General features: G+C 37.7%; 1 protein-coding gene across 1 annotated transcript in view; it reads left to right on the forward strand.

Annotated features, from left to right (window-relative positions):
• Nucleotides 1-5,060, forward strand: part of LOC123868260 (regulating synaptic membrane exocytosis protein 1) — a 152,350-nt gene extending 147,290 nt beyond the window's left edge. Inside the window, exons 18-20 of the mRNA XM_045910696.1 lie at nt 1,513-1,703; nt 2,150-2,308; nt 2,693-5,060. Coding sequence (XP_045766652.1) covers nt 1,513-1,703; nt 2,150-2,308; nt 2,693-2,878 — 536 coding nt within the window. The 3' untranslated portion in view covers nt 2,879-5,060. The remainder of the gene's footprint in view (nt 1-1,512; nt 1,704-2,149; nt 2,309-2,692) is intronic.
• The last annotated feature ends 6,095 nt before the right edge of the window (nt 5,061-11,155 follow it).

Consider the following 11,155-nt stretch of genomic DNA (forward strand, 5'->3'; position numbering starts at 1 on the left):
TTCTGTAATTAGGTTTTATTAAGTACTTTTACTTTAATTCAAAATAGGCTTAAGTTATCATTACGAAATAACTTATTCTTATTGTAACATAATATCTAGAATGCATCGTAACTTAATAAAAAAATTACCTCTATCTTGAAAGTTCCTACTTGCTATTCCATATTTTATCCTATAGGAGACTATTTCATCTTAGTAGTTAATAAACTTTATTTAGGATTATATTTCCTCTGAAAGTCCTTATCCGCTTAAATTCTACACCACCACCGAACCACCGATCGCTACTAGTTGTATTCACGTGTCCCGACAGCCCCGCTCCCACCCTAGATAATGCGAACATTGCGGGTACTGACATGTACTGTGTTGCTTGTTTGGTCAGCAGCGACGGACCGTTAGCACCTCGGTAAGCGACTGCCGTGCCCGCGCCGCGCGGCCTGCCCTGCAGGGCTTGTCCGTGCGCGGCGTCGGTGTACAGATCCCTTGTGACGTCCGACGGCCGACCGCACCCCAATCTGTTTCCGTCGATCGCTCCGGAACCGAACGCTCCCAAGGATTTTATCTCGTTCTAGGCTATCGCTTACGCGATACGATACTTGGCGCGCTCGGTGTGGGCCCGAAGCAGACTGGGGTTCCGCGACCAAGTAGTAGCATGGGTCATACATAGCTTGCGCGGCGGCCGCGCGCTCGCACCGTTTAATGTGGCTGCGCCCGATGCTTCTCATCACTTCACTGTGTCTGTTCTGTTCTGTCCTGACGCATGCCCGGTCGCGGGCGATCACGCTCACTTCATCTGTCTCTGTGTACCGTCTGTTCGGCTGTCCGTCTACGTTCACCTCGATGGCATTGTGTCGCCTAGGACGTTTCGGATTTCATTACCTCTGCGAATGTCATTCATTGTTACGATGCGCATTCTATTAGATTTCTTGTACATATAATCCTACTCGTAGGTCATAGACATTACACAGTTGGAAGAGTACGAACAGTCAACTCATACACCAGGGCACTAGAGCACCTCGAGCGGGCGCCCCGGCTCGGCCGCCGCTTCGGGCCGCATGGCAATACTTCTGAATGGAAATACCTACCTACTACAGAGACTGTTACAGTTTATGGCTGCTCATGACACGGAATGCTTATATCATACTAACGATCTCGAGACCGCTTCCAGCAACTATTAGAACCTCGAATACACTCTTGGCTGCACACGTTTGAACGCTTCTTCTTTCATTTCTGTGTTTAGGAACGGAACCGTTCGACGATCTATGTAACCTATCGAAACTGTTAACATCGTCACGATGCTGTTTGACGTGCTTACTTTGTGTATTGTTTATATTTTAAATGTTTGATTGAATGGTTCACAATTGTTGGTTTTTGTTTGTTGACGTTTGCGTTGAAACGATAGAGCAATACGAGGGTTTCAACATAGTTGTTCGGCCGCGTTGTCGGCGCGCTAGTAGTGTTCGTTAGTCGTCGTGGCGCTCGGCGCGCGGCGGAGGGTAGTACGTGTGTGGTGCGCAGGCACGGCGACGGGGCGCAAGGGCAGCATGTGGGCGGCCGTGCCGGCGGCGGCCGCGTGCGACGCCGTGGCGGACGACGACGATGTGCCGCTGGGCCCCGGCCAGCTGCCGCCGCGCAACGCGCACCTGCCGCCGCTGCACGCGGAGATCAACATCAGCATCATCATGATCAAGGGACAACTCGAACTCGAGGTTAACAACTCGTCTTATTTTTCTTAATCTGTCAGCCGTATTTGCCCCATTGATTATTTGCACTCAAATTATTTTTTACTTGAATCAACAAATATGAGAACAATTTTCTTTGCTATACAGTTTACTTCAGTTTTCTTTAATATGTTTAGTTTACTTAAAAAATAAACGAATAGCTTTTCACTAAAATGTGTAAGAGGAGCACTACGACATCCTGTTACTGCGAACTGACAATTAAATCATCATTACTCAGACATAACAAATCATAACGATTTCAGAAGTAAAAAACCAACTCCAGAATGCTAAAGCGCTTGACAAATCGCGTCGCTCACGGGTTTCCCCGAGTAGATTTCGGCGATTTATTTATCTTTTAAGCAAACTAAGAAAAAATGTACTATATATGGGTATCCTTTCTGTTAATTACACTAAAAGAACATCAAAATGTACAGGTATCTCACGCGCGTCGGGTGTACGGCGTCAACGGCGAAGTGCCCGACTCTTACGTGAAGTGCTACCTCCGCGACGGTGACAAGTGGCTGCACAAGCGCAAGACCCGAGTGGTTCGCCGCACAACAGAGCCTCATTTTAAACAAACACTTAAATATCAGGTAATTAAATTATAGACAATAATTATGCTTTATATTGGAGAGGTCGGAGATTCAATCCCGGGCGGGCGCACCTATAACTTTCAGAACTCTCTAATTCGCATGATTTTAAGCAATTAAATATCACTTGCTTTAACCGTGAGGAAACCTGCATGTTTTAGAATTCTCCACAATGTGTTCAATGGAGTGAAATCTACCAATTCGCACGGGGCCAACGTGGTGAACTATTATGGCTTAAACCCTTCTATCCCAAGAGAAGACCTGTTCCCAAAACTTAGTGAGTTTGCGATGGGTTGATCACGATGATGGTGAATTATAGACCTAAAACAGATTAGAACGAATTTTCGAGACTTTTACAATTAAAAATTATTTTATTTTATTTTTTAGGCAAGTGAGGCTCTGGGGCGTACCCTGGTGGTGATGCTGTGGCAGCGTTGCGGAGGCTTCGAGCACAACCTCGCGCTGGGCGGCGTCGAGATTTGCCTCGACAAGCTGACTCTGCCTCAGCGCACGTACGGCTGGTACCCGCTGTTCCCGGCCACGTCGCTCGCCGCCGACGAGTCGCCCGATTGATCCAGGGAGCCGTCGCCGGAGCGTCACGACTACTAGCGCCTCCACGACGGCTCTAATGTCCCCTTCGAGATCTCGATCATGTTACCGTTAATCGCGCGTTCGGGCGTATAACATTCAGCAAAGGTTATTCGCTACGAAGACGTACAAAATCTAAGCACATTTCTTTCGGACTTTACATCTGTCATCGAATGAACGTGTAACGCGTTGTTAAGACCTTGTCCGGAAGGGGCGAATTTGCCGTGAATCGTTTCGCACGTAAGATGCGTCCTAACACACAGCATTTGGGGGCATTCATACGGACACTTGCTCTGAAGTTCGCGCGTTAACTGGACGCAACCAAGGAGTCTGTAGTATCTCGAATCGCGCTAGCGACCCGCGTTGTACGCGCGAGTCGAGAGTCCTGCGTCGTGCGTATTTTGAATTCGCACGATGCTTGTGGACGCGATGTATTGGCGCCCAGTAGCTACCCCACCAACGCGCGTATGAATTCGTCCGAAATGATCCACGGTGAATTCGTGGACTTGTTTCTGAACGTGGTCTATGTTTGCAATGTCATAGCGAATAAATATAGATCCTATAATATAAAGACCGCACGCGACGCGATAATGTCATCGAGATCTTATGATATGCCTCCGTATCGCCACCCAAATTGCCGCCCTGTGCATCTCAAGGTGACGAAAATAAACTATGAGTAATTTTTTTAAACATAATGCAAGAATGCATTATGTTTTAAGAAGGACCCGTTTTATTCGCACAACCGAGGAGTATTGTCTGATATAATATGATCTAAATATCATTAGGTGTAAAGTTGCATGGCAGCATTACTAATACTGAAATATCATGATTAGGACTTAAAATCAATGTTTTAGCCGTAAAAAGGCCAGAGGGATACCATTCTATCATTCTCTCAAACAAATCCTGGCCATCTAAGACCAATTTTTTGACAACTCGATTCATACTTTGTACAATATACTCAAATGTAGGTATTCGTCTATCATGTTGAATAGCGAACATATAATAGTTATATAGGTATTATAAATGTATCAGACACACTTTGTATAAGTACATTTATCGGTTAAGGCAGAATTTTATTACTACATTGTTTTAAACAATATTTACCTTCGTTCTAAACCCAATACATATTTGCTAAATCTAATTAAAATTGTGCCACCAAAAACCACCCAATATTAAAACACTCGAAATATAGCAATTTTTATGAATGACCCGCCAAATCATTGTAATCAGTCAAGAGACATCGCCAGGATTGCCAACCCGCTCGGCTTTTACAAAACATCCATCTTCTGGGGAAATATTAGCCATCCCGCCTTGAGCCCTCGCGGGATGCCTATTAACCCAGATTTAACATAGTTGAAAATCATTATTAATTTATTTATTTCAATCTTTCCAAACATTTTTCCTTTTTGTACGTGAAAATCGTACAGTGTTGTCGATATAGGTAAATATCTGGATATTGCCTGTCTTTATCAGTTATATACTTGGCAACTCTAAACATCCTCTATAATCCCGTCCGGTGGCACAAAATAAAGCCAATAGCAATGTAAAGTAAGAGCCTGATAGATACCTACTTACCTACCGTAGATCGTGAAATATAAGTATGTACTTAAATAAAACTGCCTTGGTACCTTTATATGCCGTGGTCACATTAAGTTATTATAATCACCTAATTAAAACAAATAAGTCTAGTAAAAGACACAGAACGTAGATTTACAACTGCAAAGACGACGGATAGTGAGCCAAAGCACCGCCAATCACCTCACAGAAATTCCAACTAGAACTCGTTTGAAACCCATTCGATTCGCGGGAAACCACAAACAATGTTGACTTTATTGATCTCATTCGTAATGTGGAAGGAATATTCCGTAGAAAAAGCGGCTTAGCGTTCCGGTACGATGCCGTGTAGAAACCGATAAGTTAAGATTACCGGTTTCATAAAAGTGCCATCCCTCTTCCAAGTTAACTCGCGTCCATCTTAGACTGTACCACGTACAACCCACGTACCTTGTAAGATCGCAGTCATGGGCTAACCTGTAATGGAATAAAATAAAAATAAACAGACAAGACGAGTTCTACGTCTAAGTTTCTACGTGTTATAGAACGGACTATGTCGGATGTCTCTCTGAGGGAAAAAACCGGCCATGTGCGAGTCAGACTCGCGCACTGAGAGTTCGGGTATTTTTTCTAACACTTTGCACGATAAATCAAAAACTATTATACATAAAAATAAATAAAAATCTGTTTTAGAATGTAGAGGTAAAGCCCTTTCATATGATACCCTACTTGATATAGTTATCTTACTATGAAAATCGAATTTCCTTTTCGAGGTACGGAACCCTAAAAACCGTAACGAGGAAATCCGTAGGAGAATCAAAGTGACCAGCATAACCCAAAGAACTAGCCAACCACAGCGGCAGTGGACAGGCTATGTCTGTTACAGAACCAGAGGCAGACGTGTTCGTAGGCACTTACTAACAAACACAGTATGGCGGTCCATCCCGCTGAACTGACTTTAAAAAGGCGCAGGATGTGGGCGGGTGAAGAATACGAAAGGATGTGTGGTGGTGTGCTCTTGTCACGGTTTATGCCCAGCTCTATATTGAAATTATATAAACCTACCTACTCATAATACTTACATTTATTTATTTTGTACAATATCTTTAGGTATCAATAAATCCTGGTCGATCCTGAGCGCCCATTCAATAAATAAATTAGAAAGTGTTTAGGCGGCCCCAAGTACTTAGTGGTTTATTTAATAAAAAGCATTTTCCTAACACTAGTGATGAGTTAAATAACACTCTTCGCGTTGCGCAGTCGTGTAAAAATAATGATATTCTACCGCAAGTAGACTTCTTTCTTAACGCAAACTAACAATGTTTAATTTTCAATGGAGGTATCTAGAATGCTTCCGTTTGTTGAGTGAAGCTGAATGATGGAACGACCGAGCACGTATTCTGACGTACCTATCCGTTTTTAAAACAATCAGTTAGTCAGTCACTCAGTCAGCTAAAGTACAAGTAGTAAATTTTCTGGTGTACAATAAAAGTATATTCATTCATTCATATAACTAGCAGCACTTCCATTAAATTATATTAGTTTTCCTTATGCTCGGGCCACATTAAGGTTAACGTCAACGCCCAACAATCGCGATAATTAACGCGTTAAACTGAGTTTCCGCACTTGAATGTTTAATTTTTTTACAAGAAACGCCGTTAAACATAGCGTTGTTGGCCGTTAATGTGGCCGGGATATAAAAGCTTATAATTTGCGGTAGCATAAAATTATTTCTTAACTCACCACTACTGGCAGTAGGTATACTACTTTTTATCAAACGACCACATAAGAACGTCTAGATACTGCCAATAATAATAAATAATATGAATCAAATTAAGTGTGTGTATCAAATAAATAAATCTTAAATATGTATTAGCTTACGTCGTATCTAAATTAATTATTGTAAAAATATAATATGTAATCGTAATGTACTTAATTAGAAAAATATCTGTCTTTTTAATCTAAACTACTTTGTCATCTAAAAACCCCAAACTTTAACACTTTGCCTTATACGATTTATAGAAAACTCTTAAGTGATCCTAGTAAGTAAGCGCGTCTAGGTACTATTCTTCCAAGGTTGTGCTTTAGTGAATTTTCCCTACAAAACTAGTCTACCGACATCGTTGTTTCTTCGTATTCAAATAGCTATATCTTTTTACAAATTATAAATACTGTTGAATTATTTATTTTTCAAAATTTACTACGCACAACTATTTCGTGATAAAAATGTTTATCTATCTTTTATAAAGTCAGTAGAAACAAATTAAAAGTTAGTAATGACAGATTTACAGAAAGCCAGTGTAATAAAGTTTAGAATGGGCGAGAGAGTTCTCAAAATGTACGCATGATTCCTAATAAAACACGAGTTATAGGTATTAATTACCCTTTTGTACATTAAACCTACTTAAACTTTTCACCATTTTAGACCTATAAAAAAAATTAAATTTACTTACGAGTAAATAGGTAGCCAAGAAATAGATTTTTTTAATAAAGACAATTTTAACAAAATACCTAACTATTTTGATCTTTCTTTCTGCATAAAAAACTTTGAAACTTCGTATCTTTACACATACCTTGTTAATTCTACCCAGAAAATTCATCTCAAAACTTATTTTTTATTTTGCCGAAGTTCAAATGTTGAGGTCTTATTGACCAGCTCACGACATTCCTATTTCCTATTTCAATGAGCGTAAATCCTGTATTAGGATTTAGATACGACAATAACAATTTATAATTAAAGCAGGGATCAGAACTACGAAGCTTTCAATTGTAAGTTCACTCACCAATCACCAGTATCTAGTTAACGGAGGCTCAGTCCTATACATATAATGATACAAACATACATACAGTCTCGTGGAAGTTATTGGAAAATATTTCCTTTACTTTAATTACTTTAATTTTCCTAAGATATTCTTTTCGTTTTGACAGCATAGCCGGCATACGCTTTTAAATCAATTAAGCTAAAAACCCAACATAATAGCTAGGTACGTACAAAGGATATCTTGAAAGTAGTCTTTTATTGCCTAATATAATTATTATATTGTGTACTGAAGTCGTATAGGTACCTCCTTGCTAAATAATAGACTTTTATAAATACGTAGGTACCTAGTAGGTACCTAAAGATGGGTTAGTTTAGTTTAGAGTTCCCTAGCCTAGAGCAAATTCTAACAGATCTGTGAACTGTTTTTGACTACCTACTAGGTCTAAACATCGACAGGAAAAAATCTACCAAAAATCGGACCATGCAGAATTAGATTATATCTTCAAGGTAGCCTCTACCTAACCTACCCACAATCTTTAACTTTGAAAATCGAAAAAACTCTGTAACTTTTATTTTTAGTGCAAAACAGTAGAAAGTTATTTTTATACCTATATAAAATTAAAATTAAAATAATGTTTGACTCAACTGTCGATGAATACACCCAGTAAAGCCAAACCCCGTTCACAGAGCCTTTGTTCGAATTTGTTCCATCTCACTCATGATAATATGTTTTGACCTTGTACTAATGCCATAGCCTAATAGTAACTTATTCGTAAAACCACAACCTATGGGTATGCAATTGACCCTCAATTCACAATCATTTATTCCCTCTAAATGGAGGTTAACAAAAATACCTCTCAACGAAACGTGAAATATTTTTTAGAATTCACTCTTCAAAGATATAAGGCCTATCTTAATTAAATATTTGTGTAAAAAGTGCATTTTCATTGATGTTAGATGCAAATTACATATCTATGGAATTTAATATAGATATTTTCTCGTCAAAATCTGTGTTCTTCCAAAACTAACGTACTTAGCTTACTTAGTGACTCGCTTGACAATATTATCTTTCTTATTTGTAGAGATAGGCACTCTGAATGTTGCACCATATACTTACACCTATCGCTCACTATACTAAGTTTTGACGTGGTTTTAAAAAATAGACAGATATGCCTTAAAATTGCATTATATCCATAATATTAATATTATTATATGAAATAACTAAAAACAAAATATTGAATTCCCTTGAAAATAAATATAAAATCCAAAAGCGCTCTAAGATACCTGTTTTTTACAAAAATATTTTTAGGCCCCACCAGTGATCGTACAATTCCTAAGAGAGAGAAATATCTTAATGCCTATACATAATCCTATATATAAAATAACATATTATTATATACTTCACTAACCACTATGCCATAATATACTTATCTACCTACTTAGTGAAATTAAATCACGCGACGAATATATTTTTACACTATAATTTTATATTATTCATTTAATGTAAAGAAGCTGTGAAAATATATTAATTATAAATAAAATATACTTATAAATACGAAATATTATACTTTACACATATTTGAGGAAGGTGTATGTACATTGAATATATTTTCGGATTTCTTGGACAATTTCAAATGGTTTTTTTTTTAAATTTCGATACAATTCACTTCTCTATTATAAGGAGAACGATGTTTAGTAAAATAAATAGCACTAAAACATTTTGATGTTCTTATTTTGTTTTTGTCCTGTCTTTCTAGAGTTTTATAAAATATGTTGTAGATACGTAGCTATAAAATAGATAAATATCTATTTTAAATTAAAAAATATTGTTTTATCGAAGTCGTTAAGAATAAGTAAGTACGTACATAAGTACATTAAGGCTGAGATTTATAGAGCGCACTTTGACTTTGCTCAGACTTAAGACACTGTCAAAGCGAGACAGCGTTATACCACTGGCATAAATCTGTCTCATTTTAACTGAAACTTAAGTCTAATCAAAGTCAAAATGCGCTCTATAGATTTCAACCTAGAGCTACCATAATACAAGGACATTATGAATGAACAAAGCCGCGGGCATAATCTAGTAAGTTATTTATAATTCTGACAGAAAGTTGGTAATTTACGCTTACTATTTCGATATATTAGTACGTACGACAAAATGATATTCTATGTAAGAAATAAATGTAAATCTATTTACTTAACATGTTATTATGTGCCTAAAGAACCCCGATACCACCGTATCCATTTAAGCACGTTCACACTAAACATATCTTTCTATCTAACGTGATTCTTAATCAAAAGCTCTAAAGTCTTAATAATAAACGCTGACCAGATATTTATTTTAAGCGAAGACGAAATATGTAAGTAGTCACATTATATCTATTTCTCAATGAAATTGCTTTGTAAGTTTATTTCATGGATTTTTTATAATAATCCCGTATATCTATACATATAATAAAATTGTAGAAAAGTGGTGTCTGTACAATGGAAATATATAAAAAAAAAGTAGCAGGGGCTGTTATTATATCGATGCCGAACCCGAAATTGTAATTAATTTTTTTTTGTCTGTTTGTCTGTTTGTCTGTTTGTCTGTGTGTTTGTGCACGCTAATCTCAGAAACGGCTTATTCGATTTAGATACGGTTTTCACTAATATATTGTAGTAAGCTTCACTTAGGATTTAGTGTTTATTTCATGTCAATCGGTTCATAAATAAAAAAGTTATGTCAATTTAAAGAATCACAGCGCCTCGCGCCTGAGCGTCCGTGGCTATATAAAGCGCGAAAAGTCACTATTCCACGCGAACGAAGTCGCGGGCACAGCTAGTTATTATACTAAATCTATTTGTTACAACTCTAACTAGGTCAATAGCAACGTGTAGGTACGTAAACCTCCCTATGAGTAAATAGGTATGTTCCTTGACGTGAATGGTCTCTTCGTTTTATTCCATTTATCCACCTTGAACAACCACCAATATTAAAACTCGAAAAGGCGTGTCCATCTATCCACCTCGGTCGGCGATTTTGTATATTATTTGTTTGGTCCGGGGTGGATAGATGGACACACGTTTTCGATTAGGTATAGGTAGGATGGCTAATTTAGGGTGGATAAACGGACTAAAACGTATTTTATACACACCTCGCTACATCATACGCCTGTCTTTCTTGTAATTTTTTTTTAATAAAAATAGCGAGCCAACTAGCAGACGCAAACTTGATAACCCCCGACCACGAACATTTACAGCACCAGACGAGCCAATGCGTTACTGGCAGGAAATTGTTGGTCCGCCCTTTGAATAACCTCATGTTGTAATCTAGTGGGAACATCGCCGATGGGAGTTAATTCCACATTTTCCATTTGCGTGGAAAAAAGGACCTTAACGGTCGGTTGAAGTCATACATCGATGGTTGAAGTGTACCGGGCACCCAAACTTTACACCAGTTTATTTCTACTAATTTATCGTATCTATGATTAGAAAACAACACAAAACTCAGCGTTTATTAAATTAGACAATATGATGTGATATGGTATCGGCTATCCAAACAGCATTTTTTATGTATATATCTATACTTCTTATTGTATCTTAGTGTTATGTCGTTTCTTCATAGATACAACGTGATCTTGAATTTCCGTTTTCGCGATGTCTTCCAATCGAAAATCATTAATCGACGCAAAAGTATCATTCATATTATAGAAAATAAGAAAACGCGTGCAAATTTTCAAGTATAAGAATTTCACATAACACATTGCGAAAACGGATTAGAAATACAAATCCTAGTACGTAAATAAAAAAATATGTGTGTCAAAATATATAATTATTAAAATAAATGTGATAACAAATGAGTTTATTATAGCAGTATAAACACAATAACTTTTTTATTTAACCCCCACCCCTAAATTCTTGAATAATAAGATTTTTACTATAAAAAAATATTAATACCTAATTAT

This window comes from Maniola jurtina, chromosome 9 (assembly GCF_905333055.1).
Source record: "Maniola jurtina chromosome 9, ilManJurt1.1, whole genome shotgun sequence".
Classification (NCBI taxonomy): Eukaryota; Metazoa; Arthropoda; class Insecta; order Lepidoptera; family Nymphalidae; genus Maniola; species Maniola jurtina.